The 16,837-nt window shown below is 50.9% G+C and overlaps 1 protein-coding gene across 8 annotated transcripts in view; it reads left to right on the top strand.

The window, feature by feature from the left end:
* The window catches only part of PKNOX2 (PBX/knotted 1 homeobox 2), a 281,900-nt gene extending 265,063 nt beyond the window's left edge, over positions 1 to 16,837 (top strand). For all 8 annotated transcript variants that reach the window (XM_053900302.1, XM_053900300.1, XM_053900301.1 and 5 more), the window contains 3 exons: positions 12,511 to 12,587; positions 13,502 to 13,680; positions 14,670 to 16,837. In XM_053900302.1, coding sequence (XP_053756277.1) covers positions 12,511 to 12,587; positions 13,502 to 13,680; positions 14,670 to 14,896 — 483 coding nt within the window. In that variant the 3' untranslated portion in view covers positions 14,897 to 16,837. The remainder of the gene's footprint in view (positions 1 to 12,510; positions 12,588 to 13,501; positions 13,681 to 14,669) is intronic.

Genomic DNA, 16,837 nt, shown 5'->3' with positions numbered 1-16,837 from the left:
AATATACAGTAGACGTTCTCCTATCCAGTACAGTGGGGACAACCCATTTGTTGATGGCTTAAGTGGAAAAGTTGGCTGAAGAAAGGAACAGCCATTAAAAAGATACATTTCAGAGGCACCTGGGTGGTTCAGTCGGTTGGGCATCCAACTTCGGACCAGGGCACGATCTCGCCATTTGTAAGTTCGAGCCCCACATGGGGCTGTTTGCTGTCAGTGCAGAGCCCAATTTGGATCCTCTGTCTCCCTCTCTCTCTGCCCCTCCCCCACTGACACTGTCTCCCTCAAAAATAAAAAAATAATTAAAAAATAAATAAGAACAAAAAGATACATTTTATTTTAATGTAGAATATATGCACACACGTTGGTTTGCAAATGTCCTGATAGAGGGGGGAAGATCTTTTTCTGATTAAGGGTCATACTTTTACCAGCACAGACCTCTCCTATAGTAGAACATCTATAAATTCCATCCTTATTTAACATCAATAAGAACTTTGATGTCTGGGAAGTAATCTGGCTACGGGATCTTTCTAGACTTTTGTTATGTATTCCAGCCTCTTAAATTTGCCTCACCGATCCTAACTATGTGGCATTTTTAAGGAAATCGGAATCTCGAATCTTTCCAAAGCATTCCACTTAGTTTTCTTAGCAAGAATAACCTTCTTTTTGCACTTCGATAGTATTGGTTTACAGAATAGTTAATTAAATCACATGATTACAGTAGCACGTATAGCCGGAGTAAACCAGTCTGGATACAAACACTGCCAACTTCCTGAGAAGCAGATACTATTGTCTAATGAACATTCTACACAGTAGCCTGTTCACCTGGAGCATCCAGGACAATGTGGACATTAGTTCACCTGGGTTGCAGAAGAGGTGGAGAGCATATGCTAAATCCACAGTCTCAATTAGTAGAGATTGTTCATTAAAACTTCTTTCATAAATACTAGTCTTTTCTGTTGTCTTCTTTCCCTCGGGGAGAAGCTCATATTCTTTGACTCCTTTGGTCCTGTGTGTGAGGCTTCTTGTCATTTCCACTGTTGTGTGGCATTAGCAGCTACAGAAATAGATTCAGATGACAGAATGCTCCTGAACTGGGACTTTCCCCCCAGAGCCTTTTTTGCTGTGAGGCTGCAGTGAGATTGGGAAGGTTTCATCCATTAGCCGCTTGCTATTGGGTCCCCAAAGAATCCAGTGATATTTTCTTACTATTGCCTTTTGGTTGAAAGAGGCCAGACTCCTGCTGGAAGCAATCACTCCATAGCAAACCCAGGCCGGGGGAGAAACCCCAGCAGAGGGTCCTCTCCACGGAGGAAGGAGAGAAAGGCTCCGCTCTCCTTGCCCAGCTTCTGCCCCCACCCCCTGTTCTCGAGATCCTAGCACCCCTGGCCCTGCCGGGTCACTCTGCTCATCTCCACCCAAAACATGACTGTTCTCTGTGCTGCTGCCACTGAAGCACTTTATAGAATATTCTCTGCATGTCGGGGGGGGGGGGGGGGGGGTGGCGGTCCCAGAGAAGAAACCAAACCCCAGAAGCCCCTGCAGGGCGGGGGACAGATCTATGCGAAGCATCTTCAGACATCATCTCATTGAATCCACCCAGCCAGTTGTCCTCATTTTACCAATAACAAAACTGGACTCAAAGAGGGAACCTATTCCCCAATATCTCACAGGATTTGAGCCCAGGTCTGTGGTGCCTCGCAGCTCTAATACGTCACCCACTAGGCTACACTGCCTCTGCATTGGCCCAAGAAACACCACAGCATCTCTGGGCTCCCACGCCAAGTCTAGGTGAAGTAACGGAAGCTGCGAGCAGAGGCTCTCAGTGGAGACAGAGAGCCCTGTCCTGGGGGTGGTGGGTGGGATGCAGGACTTTTATATGCCAGCCTTAGTTTCCAGACGCAGTGAGGCCGCCTCACCCTCCCTTCCTTTCCTGTCCCTTCTTCATCCATCACATTCACAGCGCCAGTGTGGCATCCAGCCAGGGTCACAGTTGTGCGCTGCTCACAGCCATCTCACCCGACCCTGTGTCCCAGGTGGCTGCCTTTCCACCTGGCCACACGCAGCTGAAGGGCCTTTCTCCGGGGCCCTCGTCTGAAGTCTGATGATGTCACAAAAGCTGAGAGCATAAAATGTACCAGCGGACTTCTCTTGGTGGTGGTTTTTTTTTTTTAATTGAAATGTAATTTACATACCATATCATTCACCCCCTTTTTAACTAAATTTGGAGATGCTTAGTATATTTAGAGTTATACAGTCATCACCACTAACAAATTCCAGAATATTTTCATCACTGAAACACTTTCTGTACCCATTAGCTACTACTGCTCCTGGGCCCTAGAAACCAGTAATCCACTTGCGCTCTCTGAGGATTGGCCTATTTCAGATATTACATGAATGGAATCATAAAATGTGTGGTCTTCCGTGTATGGCTTCTTTCACGCAGCAGAATGTAACCAAGGTTCATCCCTATTGTAATACGTATCAATGCTTCCTCTGTTTTATGGCAGAACAGTATTCCATTGTATGGATAGAACACATTTTGTTTATCCACTCATCAGTTGGTAGGCATTTGGGTTGTTTCCACTTTTTGGCCTCCGAATAATGCTGCTATGAACATTCCCCTACTCTGCATGATCCGAGCCCGTCCTTATCTTCGTGAGTCTTTGTCAGATCCCCAGCTATTGGAACCCTCCATGCCGGGCTTATCCCCGCTGGGTGAAACAGGCTGCTGCATCCATGGGCATACCGTGTGCCCTGCATATGGGCTCCTGACCAAGGAGAGGGTGTGGGCATGAAATCCAGCTGTAGCTTCTGTGCCTTGGCATTATCTTCAGTTACTCAACAAATACTCTACATGTGCCTTGCCACCTTCCCTGGGCCTACCATTGTATTAAGCCCCAAGGAATTATACATCTGTCCCTGTCAGAGACCCACTAACATGATCCGTCTACAGCTGACTTAGAAAACAGTGACGTCTCTTACAAACAGGAAGAGTGCGTGGTCTATGGAACGGGCATGGTTCTGGATGTGAGTGCCCTACCCCTTCTACCTAGCCAGGGGGACCTGGGGCAAGTTGCTTAACCCCATCAGGCCTCAGTCTCCTCTGCTCTAAAATGGGAATGACAATATCCAGCTCACAGCGTCGTAGTGAGGGTAGAGTAAGATGATAGATGTGACAGTATTTTGTCCTGATACAGACACCGCCATTGTTGCAAAGGCGCCCGTCTCCCTCCGGGAGTCCCCATAACCTGCCCTGTCTCAGAAAGAGCTGAGAGAAATCTTAACACTTCTAGGGAATCTGTAGGGAAAAGTAAGAAAACTTGAAAAGCAAAATCGGAGGGAATTAGAAAGACCATTTTTGTTCCAGAATATCTTGTCTGCTACTTTTTTCCTTTAACTGTGTCACACTATCTGAAATTCCACTCATCAGATATCCACTTAAAGGTATCCAATCCCTGTCAAAAACAGATGCCTATTGAGAGACCGGGACGCCATCATTCCTTCACAGCTTAGTATGAATTAGTTCCAAAGCTTGCTGTTTTACTCCCACTCAGCTAAGACCCACTTCATGGGAGGAGTACCAATGCTTGTTAGTGGTAGAAAATGAAGATCAGGACATTTTTTAACACAGCATTTTGGGGAGGCAAACCAGGCTGACATGCCAGGGAAAAGGTTTCTAGCAATTGTTCTGTTTCTAGCAGATTCTTCGAGGTCCCTGACCTTTTGAGAATCCGATGAAAGTTTTATCTGCATCATCATGAATATAGTTTCAGGAGATTTGACCCTGAAGTCCCAGCAACCAGAGGCCTCAGATTCAAAAAGCTGACCACAGGGTCACACGAGGGTCCTGGGGCTGGTGAGAAAAGGTGATCAGAAGTGCCAGCAGGGAAAAGAAGGAGGTCCAAGTCTGTGCTTACCATCTCAGACTTTACTCAGGTCTAGTCTGCCACCTGAAATTACAGTGAGATCTCTTGTTTGTCCCTGAATTCTGTGGGCTCCTTTCCACCAGAACACAGATCTTTAACTAAATCGGCCTTTGGGGCTAGCCTGGAAAGCTAGCTGTTAAAACAAAATAACTTGATTCTATGGGGAAATGTAATCCAAGTCCCAAGTATCGTATCTATCCACCAACACCTAAGTTTCAGGTATGAGACATAATTTCCGCAGTCAAGGGACTGATCATTTAACTGGGGGGATAAAGTATACACAGAAACCAGGAGTGGTCAACCCATGATGTAATCAAGCGCTAACACACATACACACACACACGTACTCCAGGGGTCCGAGAACAGAGGACTCAGTATAGGTGAGAGGAGTTTGACCATCTGTGTTGGTCAGACACATCCGGATTAGTGTGTCCAGTACTGAGGATCACATTTCAAAAGGTCCTTTGGCAAGTTGTGTCCAGAGAAGAGCGGTCAGGATGGGGAAATGTCTGTTCAAATGACTACCAGGAAACGTGTCATATGATGATTGGTTAAGAGGACTGGGGATGTTTGGTCTGTAGAAAAGATGTGTTCCTTATAAGGAACGAGGGTTTTGGAGGTACACAGGCCTGAGACTGATCCCAGCTCCATTTTGTACTTGCCATATGACCTTGAACAGGTCAACTAGCATCTCTGATGTTAATTTCCTCTTCATAAAGTGGAGACAATAATACCCGCCTGTGGTGAAGATGATCAATAATATGTTAAAAAGCGCAGTGCCTGACAGATGGTCGAGCCCAGAGGTGGAGTGGACGTGGTTAAAGATACAGGGGGTGTGATTCTTGGCTCTGACACTCACTGCTTGTATAACCTGGAGCCAGTTTTTTTAACCCCTCTGGGCTTAGTTTTTCTCATGCGTGAAATGTGAAGAAGGATGCCCGTTTTATAGGTGCCTAGAAAATTCAATGAGAATACATGGCAGGTACTTTGACAGGGTAAGTATTCAAAGTTAACCAAAAACTATAGACATCCCATGTGTGGTGGGTAGCTCTTGTCATGAAGTGAGAGGCAGTGCTAGAGGCCCCTGTGTGACTTCAGAGGACAGTGTAGGCTCTCTGGATGAGTAGGGAGAAGACTTGAGTTCAACAGAAAGACCTTCTCCACCATCAGAGCAAAGGGCTGCCGCACCGTGTCCATTGGCTCCGCAGAGCCACGTTTCCCCACCTTTTCCGAGATGGTGCACACAGAAAATGACAGTAAACCAACTACGTTGCTTGTAGCTGGAGACCAGCCAGGGGACTCCCACCGCCCTAGACCCCACCAAGCCACCTTGGCACTATCCCTGCACACCTGTAAGTTGTTGGGGTGCATCGCCGAGAGCACTGGCATCAAGGACTCCTGCCCAGTGGGAGAGCTGGTCTCAGAAACTTCGAAGGCTCTGTGCAATACAGAGATGTTGGTTTTTAACAAGCCCCGCAGGTGATGCTGATGAACCACGTTAAGGTTCAGTGGGGGAACTGGGACTTGGGTGAGGCCTGGAAGGGTGGCTAGGATTTAGGATTGGGTAGAAAGAGAAAGAGGAGTTGTTCAGGTAAGAATTCTCTCCCCACTGACCATCAGTGCCCCCTGTCTGGCCTGTGATTATTGTTGACCAAAGAGAGTGACCCCTCCTTCTACTGTTATGAGCATGAAATCCTCCTTTCCCCTTACTCACTCCCCTGGAGGATGGGGAACTGTGTGGCTCTTTGTCGTGCCATGACTTGTCTGTCCCATGGTGCTCAAGCATTGTACCTGTAGAGCTTCAGTGGAAGATACATCAGGAGCTAGAAGAAGTCAGGCCAGCCATGTCTTGACACGTTCATCTCTCTGTGCCAGAGAAACATTAGGTCTTGGATTCCTGCCAGTGATGTGACACTGTTTTCTCACACCCACCCTTCATGTGGGATGGAGAGGGCACAGTTGAAGCTGCCCTCCAACTCCCCCAGGACAGACAGACAGTGTTGGAGGCGTGCCCTGGGGCAGCTGTAGTCCCAGCGCATGGGCCGCACTGGCTGCTTCAGCAGCAGTGAGTCCCAGGGGAGGAGGTGAGATTGGTGGTCTCCATTAAAGATGGGACCTTGTTGACAATAGATTCGGCAGCCGCAGGGCTGGATGGAGCCCATGAGAGAAGACGGGGGGTGGGGGGGGTAAGAGACCACTGGCGTGCACTGTGTCCCAGGACCCTCCCTTTGGGAGCCTGCAGTTCTCAAAGATGCCACCTGAAAAATGGCCGGGGGAGATTTACAACCTCACGGCTTCCCCCAAGAAGCCCGAGGCCCACGTTCGGGGGAAATACCCCATCGTGTGTGCACAGGGACTGGAGCAGTCCCAGAATCCAGGAGATAAAACCATTTGAAAAAAAGGAGCACATCTCTACATGCGCGGAAGGGGCTGCCGGGGACTCCTGCCACGTGTCAGAAAAAACAACCTGTGGCTTTTTCCCAGAGACGGAACCACGTGTGCCAAGCAGCAGATTGATTTTATTCATGATTGATTGATTTAACAAACACTCACCGAGTGCCAGGCTGCCAGGCACTTTTCTGAGCACTTTCAAACAGTAACTCACTCAGTCCTTATTACCACCTCAGGGTAGGTGGAAATCTTTCCCCCAGTTGACAGAAGAGGAACCCGAGTCACAAGCCCAAGGTCTGGGGCTGGTGAGAGACCAGGATTCCAAGCCAGAGAGCCTGGCTCTAGAGTTCACGTTTTACCTACTTCACACCATGCTGCCCCCAAGACTCCTCTAGAAAGCCGGCCAGTGCGCCTCCGTGGACCCTAAGGCCCCCCGTCCCCCTCTCTTTCCCCACAAACATGCATGGAACAATCACTTAAAGGAACGGCCCTTTGAGTAAGTAAGGGAGCCTGAGTCTAGCTAGAATTCCTGGGAAGTCTGAATCCCTGATGCTCCCCACTCTCTCCCACTCTTCTTCACTCTCGAGGACACACAGGGAAGGGTGGTAACCACCACTTACCCCCTTAGGTTGCTATGATCATCCAGGCCACAAATACATACTGAACACTTACTGTGGGCCAGGCATTTTCCTTAGCGTGGATGAAGTGGCAGTGGAAAGAAAGGTGGGGGTCCCTTTCCTCAAAAACAAGCAGCATGTCTGGTTTGGGTGACAGACAACTAAGCAAATCATCCATGTAGCGCATGGAACCCTGGGAAGGGTAAGCGCTGGTGCCCATGGGAGAGGAGTCCGAGCAGGCATGAGGGACTGGGGTCGGGTTAGGAAGGGCCGGTCTTGTTGCAACGTGAAGGAGGGATTGAAATAGATAGCAGAGGGAGGGGGAATCGTTCTGAGATTGCGGGAGGGTGAGGAACTGGGAGGTGGCAGATTTTTTTGCAAGGGAATACTATACAGCAATGAAAATGAACAGCTACAGTTATGCAGAACAACCGTACATGAATCTCACAACTCTACTGTGGAGTGAAATACTGCATGCTGTCTGATTCCATCTACATAGGGTCCAGAAACCAGGCGAAAGTAAACCACGATGTTTAAGGATGAGACATAGATAGCAAAACTACAAAGGAAAGCAAGAAAACCATAAAAATCAAGTTATCTTTGGGGACGATATCTTTTGGGGTTAGTGATTAGGAAGGAGCACAAAGGGGGCTTTTGGGTGATGGTGGCATCCTATTTTTTCACCCGGGTGGTGGTCACACTGGTGTTTGTGATATTATATAAAGCCACATACGTTTTCGTTCTTTGTACTTTTCCGTGTGTGTGTACAACTATAAGGGGGAAGGGAGTAAAAAGGAGAGAAAGAAGAAAGGAAGGTCTACACAAGGTCAATTTCAGTAAGAAGGAGAAATTCCTCTCCATTCTAAAAGGCTCAGTTTTTCCCACTTAGCCTCTCTGAAATCAGGATGCACCCCGCCGTCGGTGGCATCTCCGATGTGATGAAACGGGGTTGTTTCAGGGACCCCCACCCCCACCATCTTGACTGCCTCTGTTCACTTGGCATCTGACCCTCCTAGAGCAAGGCCACGCCCACAGAACTGGGGCTGCCACAGGGCACGCACCCAAGGTTGGTCAGGAAGGAGAAGGGAAGAGGGCTGTGGTGGACACCAGTGCGGTGCCAGTCATGGTGGGAAAGGGGGGATTGAAAACTGGCCCCAAGCCCTGCTTCACCGACAGCACAAGGCCACTGGCCCCGGCAGTCTCCCACTTCCTGTGTGATGTCCCTCGGTGACTGGCCGGCCTCATGCTTATGTGCCCGGGCTAGGAGGTGGAAGGACAGTCTCAGGGTACAAGAAGTGGTCAGGGACCTATGAACCATCCCTGGCCACACTTCCTTCTGCCCCGGAACCCCAGGAGGAACTCACTCTTCCAACCAAAAGGTGCCTTTAGCTTCAATTTAGGCCAGATGAGACCTGAGTTAGGAGGCCGTAAAGCGAGGTATCAGAGAGAGGCGGAAAAGAGTGTAGGTCAGATTTCAGAGGAACTTCCTGACGGCAGCTGTGGCGCCATGAAACAGCTCCTCTGAGTAAATGCTGCAGTTCCCTTCCCTGGAGACTCAACAGTTGACTCCGTGCTGTCTGGGGGGGGGGTCTCACTACATGGTACGGATTGAGTCCCTGGAGCGCACGTGCTGTACCTGCATTATCTCATTAGATCAGCCCCCAAGTCCAAGAGGGACCCACTCTTTTGTTAATTCCACGTTAAGCCAAGGAAGCTAATGATGGAAAACCTAGAACAAGTTGCCAAGCTCACATAGCTGGTAAGTGCTGGGTGCAGGAGTTGACCTCTCCAAAGGCCAAGCTCCTTTCCACCAGGCAGCTCGGCCTAGTTGTGCAAGCCTCCATGCCGGCCCTGAGAAGGATCTGTCATTTTCTGGTCCGTTCTGTATCTCTTTTTCGAGGAAGGATTATGTACTTCCAGAAAGCGGCTGCCACTTCCCTCTCCAGCTCCAAAGGAGTTCTTCCAAATAACGATCAGAGAACAGCTACTATGGCTTGATGGCTTACCACGATCTCATCTGATTCCTCTTCCCGTCCTTGGCCCCGAGCCTTTCCAATTGTGCTAAAAGTAGCACTGACCAAATCGAGGTCTGTCCAGGGCTCAGGACTATTTTGACTCTGTCCTCAGGAATCATCTGGTCTGAGGCGTGTCTGAGCTGGACTGCTCCCATGAGAACTCAGATGCAGAGCCAGGAATGTTCTGGCCGGCACACCTGTCCCCAGAGCTGAGCCAAAGCTGCCACTCACCCCATGGCCTCCACCACGTGCCTCCTGAGATACTGGTTCCAGGAGGGTTGGGTGGTGGCACCTGCAATGTGGGAGGATGAGAGGTTTATATCTTTATCCATAAGAGAACAGCCAGCCAGTTTCAGTGACACTGCCTCTTACCCTCTCCATTACACGGGAGCATGTTAATCTATGGATTTATGACATCCACTCAGCACAGAGGCCTGCACCAGGAACCTCCTTAGAGACAGCAAACATTATCCTTCCATGAGAGGCTGAAGGATTTCCTGCCCTGGAGGTCTTTAATAGTGGAAGAGATTTGCATCCGACTGGCTTAAATGTAAATCCTGGTGCAAGTCCCCTGCCTGAAATGCCGATCCCCTCCTTTGCTAGAATGGCTTGGCCATTCTTCAAAGTCCAACTAAAGTCTCACCTCCCTCGGGATGTCCTCCCTGACCAGCCCAGCCCACCCTTCTCTTACCACTCAATGGGAACCAACACACTGCCCTTTAATAGAGGTTTCTTCCCCCTGTGCCTGTAGCTTTTCCCTCTACGCTGTGAACTCTTACAGCCAGGTACCTTTCACTGCCAGCACCCAAGATGCTGGAGCCCCCCACCACTTGTGGGCAGATGAACCGGCCCAGCTGGCAGGAACAGCCTTGCTCTGCTCAGGAAACAAGCTGGCCATCTCCTTCTTGTGTTGGTTCACTCCTGTGTTCCATACACAGACACCAAACATCTACTCTGCCTGTTACCGGGCTGGACAGTGGAGATACATTGTCTGATAAGACCAGGTTCCTGCCTGAGAACAACTCTCGGTATCTTAGGGAGACATATGACCATATGGCGGGCTATATACCCTCTAGATGGAATATGCCCACTATGTGGGAATTTGTTATTGAATTCAATAATATTCGATAATATAGTTATTCAAACAGCGGTGACAATCTCTGCCCCGGGAAGGTGGGAAATGCCTCGCAGAGAATCTGATCTGTGACAGGTCTTCCCGGAAGCTCAGAAACACACACAGTGGGAAAGTGGGAGAAGGAGCTTTGCAGTGGAGGGAACAGCACGTGCAAGGGCAAGAAGGCACGAAAGGGCCTGGCGCAGCCTGGGAAGGCTGGAAAGATGCCGTAGTTTGCTGTGTTCTCAGTCCACCTGGCCGTGGACAGGGAGGCCGCTTGGCTCCTTATCATGAGTAGGGGAATTGGAACTCCACGGGGCAGGAAAGTAGGGCTTGGGCCCTGCCCCTTCCTCAGAAGGTGTCAGAAGCATAGAGCCCCTGCTCCCCTACCCCTGGGGCCTGCAGTCTCTCCTCCCACCTCCCTCTGTTCCTTCCCAGGTAGGATGAACTTGGCTCCTGTGACGCTGATGTGTTGTCTTGCTTGTGAGAATCTTAATGTTGTATGAATCACAAGGCACGGCTGCCCTGGCATGGCGGTCAGGGTCAGAGGTGTGAATTACAACAACACGTGACCCTCACTGCTTCAGTCAGGGGGTGCTGAGGCCAACTGCTTTCCTCTGTCGCTGATAATGAGAGCGCTTCCAAGGCTGTTGCTCGCACACTCATTCCTTAGACAGCCTCAAGCACCTTGCCAACACCATCCCATAATACTAGTGTGAAGAGCCACCTCCTGTAGAGCACTGGACGAGTATCATTCCGCTTAATCGTTAGATGACTTTATGATCGGGGGGTTAAGGGACATGCCTAAGAACTCATAGCAGGTCGTGACAGAGCCAGACTCTGAGTTCCAGCCTCTGGGACTCCAGAAAGCCCAAGCACCACTTTCTAACACCACCCTGATCATGAAAAATGGTCCCGGCTTATGGAGGCTGGACAGAGCCCCCCCACCAACCCCATATCTCCCTTCACTTCAGGACAAGGTTCTGACCTGCCCAGGCAGTCATCACACATTTACTGCATGCCTACTGGGTACGGGGTATGGTGCGGGGACCTGGGAAAGACACAAAACCCAGAGACCCAGTTACCATGTGGCTCCCCACCCAGTAAGTGGGACGCAGAAGGATCCCTATTCCACCACCACCCCAAACTTTCCCATTCTTAATGTGACCTGTGCAGCCTTCCCATCACTCCTTCGAACCTCCTATGGTGACCATTACCCAAACCACCGCGCCTATTGCTTTGTCTCTGCTTTCTTTCCCTCAGCAGTCATTTGCATGTCATTTGCACATGGAAGGCACTGGGGATACATTAATAAGACAAATTAATAAGACATGGTCTCTGCCCTCATGAAGCACAATCCAAGAGAGGGAAACCAACATGTAAACAGCACAGGGACTGACATGCGCCGGGACACCACTTTCTTACTCCCACAAAGACACAGACCCAGTCTTACAAAGTGGCAGCATGACGTGAGGGCAAGAAGACTGGAACAAAATGAAAAGAACTGACTTCCAGGCTGGTGCCACCACTGGGGGAACATTGGAGAAGTCGCTCAGTTTCTCCGTCTATCAAGTGGGAATAACGATACTTGACCTTATAAAATTTTAGTGATATGCTCCATTAAATGAAATTTAGTGCATGAAAACAATTGACAGGTTACCAAGTATTATTCAACTAGAGTTATCATTATATTTATCTTCTGTCTCCTGGGATGCCTGCATAAATCTGGGCACACAGTAGATATTCAGTAAATACCAGTTAATTTAAAGTGAACTGATGGGGCACCTGGGTGACTCAGTCAGTTAAGCATCCAACTTCAGCTCAGGTCATGATCTCACAGCTCACGAGTTCGAGACCTGTGTTGGGCTCTATGCTGACAGCTCAGAGCCTGGAGCCTGCTTCAGATTCTGTGTCTCCCTTTTTCTCTGCCCCTCCCCCACTTGCACTCTATCTGTGTGTGTCAAAAATAAATAAACATTTAAAAATAATAAATTAAAAAATAAATAAATAAAAATAAATTGAATTGGTTCATCCACCCATTTACCACCTTCTGATAGTCCTATAGGCCGTTGTCAATCCTAACACTAATAATGCTTGACCTGCCTGCTGGGGGTTGGCCGTGAGGACCAAGTCAGGATATGAAAGTGCCTTGGAAGCTATCAATATTGAACTGTACTGACTCTTGGGGAACCAACTGGTCCGCCACCCTGTGGGGGAGGTGGACTGAGGCCAGGTGGCCCTGAATGTGGAGCCACAGTCAGGGGACAGCCTCTCCCAAGCCTTAGTCCCATTGCTTTTGGGAAACAAACATTGCACTTGTCCCAGTTTGGGCTTCCAAACCGCTGAGCTGCCTGGACCAGGGTAGTGCTTGTGATGTAGGCATGATCTCTAGGGGGCCCGGGACCACCAGGTGCCCCGCCACATTAGCCCTTTACTTCTCATTTCAGCACCCCTACCCCACGGAGGATGAGAAGAGGCAGATCGCAGCCCAGACAAACCTCACGCTCCTGCAAGTAAATAACTGGTGAGTTATCACCTACCCAGAGGCTCTCAGATCCGGGGCCACTTGCTTGGCAGGGGAATGCACAGCAGGGAAAAGAGACAGCTCAGCACAGCCCAGCTACCACAGCAGTCCTCCCAGTTGGCCTAGAAGTGGAAAGCGAGGGTCAACCCAACCACCTGGAGCTTCATCTGCGGCTTCTCAGCGCCCTCTGCTGTGAGATTGTGTCAGGAACATCACTGGAGGCTTCTTGCTAAAAATAGAAAACCCTGCCCTGCCTATAAGTACAGAGACACACAGGAATGCAGGCATCCAAAAGCCTGGAGGAGCTGCCGGTGGTCATCTGGTCTACCCACCAACTATGTAAACTGAAAAACTACAACATTCTACAAAGCTGGGAGTGGGAAGAGGGAGGGACAGTTGACTGTGGACCTCACGGGGATCTGTTTTCCCCTTCTCTGTGTCTGGCTGGGCTGTCATGGAAATCTCAGAGAGCGAGGTCTGGTTGGATGGGAGTAGACCCAAGAGTTGGGCCCCCTGATCTGAGCCCTGAGCCCTCTGGAGAGAAGTCAGAGTTTAGTCCTTCTGACTAAGGGGCCTCTTACTTCCTCTGTTCCATCCTGACCAGTCCTGAGTAGAGACTTCTGACCCTCCTCATGCATTCCTCCCAAGCTGCTTTGTGGTTACCAAGCTCCAGGTGATCCCACGAGCCTTGCAGTGCCCGGGGGTCTTCTCCCGGCTGGGCTTTCACACCCTAGATTGGACCCCAGTCTTCCATACGGTGGATCAGCAGCTGAAAGTCCGGGAGCAGCTCTACGCTCCCTGTATATGTGCACGCATGCCCACATGTGTGTGTGCGCGCACACACACACACACACACACACACGCACCACAATTCAGGGGTGACTAACCAGGTCTCTACCTTTACCCCTGGGCAGGTTCATCAATGCCCGGAGGCGCATCCTGCAGCCCATGCTTGATGCCAGCAACCCAGACCCTGCCCCGAAAGCCAAGAAGATCAAATCGCAGCACCGGCCCACCCAAAGATTCTGGCCCAACTCCATTGCTGCAGGGGTGCTGCAGCAACAGGGCGGTGCGCCAGGGACAAACCCCGATGGTGAGACCGGAGGATGAGTGTGCTCTAGACTGGGGCTGGCGGGCGGGCCTCCTGGACACACGAGGGCTGAACATCTACTCGCCTGAGCGGCACTGGCGGCTCTGTCGCCATAATGAGCCCCACCCGCTCTCTATCAAAGAATGCGTGTAAGCCTGAGAGAAGGGAATGTTTTTGCACATGTCTTAACAAGCCGCAAGCAACCTCACAAAGATGAGTGGGAGGCCATGGTCATCAGAGTCCGTGACTGCTCAGCAGAGCCCCCTCCTCCCTCCCACGCCCTCCCGAAAGTTCCTTAGCACCGATGAGTGTCTGCACGGCTCCCCAAGAGCTCGGGCCATCTATAAATACTGAAGCAGGCAGCTGGCTCGTGAACGGAGGCCAGGAAGAGCTTTGTTTTCCCAGCTTCTCCATCACACCCTCCATATACACTTTTCTAATTGCCGGTCGCCTGGTGCACAATGAATAATTCAGTAAGCCAGACATTTTATAGCTTGGCACGTGAAGACAGCTCTGTGTGGGAAGTGAAGTGGAAGTGTGCGTGTGCACGTACATACCTTCGTGTGCATCTATAGGGTTGTGTTCAGGTTCCCGTGCGATGGGCAATTGCCACGGGAGGCGTAGAGGAAAGAAGCAGATTTCGAGCTAGACTGACCAAGGAGAGAATCCCAACTCCTGGCTGACTGGCACCTTGAGCTAATAACTTAACCGTCTGAGACTCGGTTTCCTCCTCTGTCGAATGGAGGTAATAACACCCACAGTGCAGAACTCTTAGAAAGTCAAGGTATTTAACGTACTTACATAGAAGATGCTCAGTAAATGGAAACTAGGAGCGCCTAGGGATGCTAAGGATGAGGCGGGGAGTGGCCAACAAGTGCACGGGCAGGGCCCGTCATACCCGGGAATTGTCCACCGCCCCCTGAGCCAGTCCACACCACTCTACCCAACACTGAGATTCCTGGGCCTGACCCTTGCCTTCTTGTCTCACGTAGGTTCCATTAACTTGGACAACCTGCAGTCCCTGTCCTCAGACAATGCCACCATGGCCATGCAGCAGGCTATGATGGCCGCACACGAGGACTCATTGGATGGGACAGAAGAAGAGGATGAGGATGAGATGGAAGAGGAGGAGGAAGAGGAGCTGGAGGAGGAGGCCGACGAGCTTCAGACGACAAATGTCAGCGACCTGGGCTTGGAACACAGTGACTCCCTGGAGTAGTTGGCAGCCCAGCTGGCACTGGTCACCGAGCAGGAGAGGAGTGTCGTCGGGAGGGCTTCAGGGTGGGGGGAGGGGGGCATGAGCAGGCAGCACCGAGGAAGTTGGGCCCTAGCTTCCCCAGATCAGTAGCTTGAAGAAATGCAGAGCAGACGCCTGCTCCTTCCCAAACCACCAAGCTTCAATGAGTACCCCAGCCCCACTTCCCTAGAACTGCAGAGGACTCCGTTTGCGGGGCCGGTCAAGCAGCCCATACAGAAAGGCGGGAGTGAGAGCTGGACTCACCAAATCCCTGAGGACAGATGGCACCCACGGCCCCCCCACTGAAGGACTTGAGTCGTTTACAAGCCCTGCACTGTGAGGCAGATCGGTGCTGTTCAACAGAATGAGCCTTGCCAGGGACACAGTTAGAAGGAAAGGGAGAGTCAAGGGCATCTGGGTTCCACCCCCGGAAGGTTCTCAGCTCCTCTGAGAGACATTCAAGGGCAGGAGGAGCCCAGACGCATCACCAGTGGCTAGCAGAGTGGGAGGACCTGAGGCCTGCCGACCACAGCTCCCTGGGGCTCCCGCTCATTCCTCCAAGGACCTGTCTCAGGCACGGGCAATCACGGACTTGGGAGAGAGGGTAGGAGCCACCACAGCCACCTTCTCTCTCTCTCTCTCTCTCTCCCCAAAATGGATGGTCAGCTGGCAGGCTCAGATCGTAGGGGGTTGAGCGGAATCCCTTCCCCTGGGTTGGCTCCAGGACCCAAGGAGATGGCACAACCTGAGCTAGGAGCCATATCAAGGTGACTCTGGGGACCACAGCCATCCCCAGGTGGTCACAGAGCTCAGCTCTCGTAACAACAGGACAGTGGTGTCTTATCCCAGGTGTTCCAGCCCTCAGCCCCCCATGGCTGTTGCCCTGCTCCCAGGCTGGCCTCACCAGCCCCATTCTCTCTTCTTCATTCTTCAGAGAAGGCAGAAGAAACATTGGAAAGAAGCATCCAGTCCAATGGGAAGCCAGGGGTTGGCGAAGGTGCTACATCCCTCTTCCCATCAATATCCAAAGTGTGGGCCAGGGCCCAGAGCCAGGCGGTGCCCCACCCCACACTCTCGCTGATCTAGCCACCACCACGACGCACGGCGCTGGAGGCACCGGGGCTCCCTCGAGGAGGAGGCTTTCTACCACCTGCCCTAACTCACACCCTCCCACCCAACTTCCGGGCCCCCATGATTGGCACCCCTCCTCCCCTCCTGCTCCACCCCTTGGCTGTGAATGATGGGACTGGTCACACGTGTGTTTTCCATTGGATTTAATTTAATGGACTTGCAGTTTCATTTGTAAATTGTGCGTTGGCCATCTCCTTCAGTGGCAGGATGCGAGTGGCTACCTGGCTCCACTTGAGGGGACCCCTCAGGGCCCTCTGGGGCTTCCCCTCCCCCTCCTGGTTGGGGTGGAGCAAAAGGATGGTCGCTTTCCTGAGGTCTCCCTGAGATGAATGTATTTCTCCCCCAAAAGAGCTGATATTTAATGTTTTAATAGGGATTTTTGAAAAACAAATAACCTTATTTATAATCTGGGTGATCCAATCATTTTTTACTCCCTTTTGATGCCATAGGTAGAGGAAAGTCTAGCTTTTTTGGCGTGAGACTTTTGCAATGTGCAGTGGGATAAAATACATTTCCTTTTCTTCATTTTTCTTGTTCTCTCTCTCTCTCTTATTCTCTCTCTCTCTCTCTCTTTCTCTCTCTCTCTCTCTCTCACACACACACACACACCCTTTCACCTACCACTTTGGACAGCGACCTGCCCCACACAGGCACACCCGCACACATGTGCCCACACATCCTCCTCCAGCCCCTCCACCTGCCTAATGTTATGCAACCTCCTTCTGATGTATCCACCAAACCAGTACTGAATGTGGCCGAGAAGTTTTCAGTAAATCTTATTACCTACCATAA

This window comes from Panthera pardus, unplaced genomic scaffold (genome assembly GCF_024362965.1).
Source record: "Panthera pardus isolate Hobbes unplaced genomic scaffold, ASM2436296v1 HiC_scaffold_12, whole genome shotgun sequence".
NCBI classification, from domain to species: domain Eukaryota; kingdom Metazoa; phylum Chordata; class Mammalia; order Carnivora; family Felidae; genus Panthera; species Panthera pardus.
The sequence above is the reverse complement of the archived record's forward strand: the minus strand, read 5'-3'. Positions and strand labels throughout refer to the sequence as shown.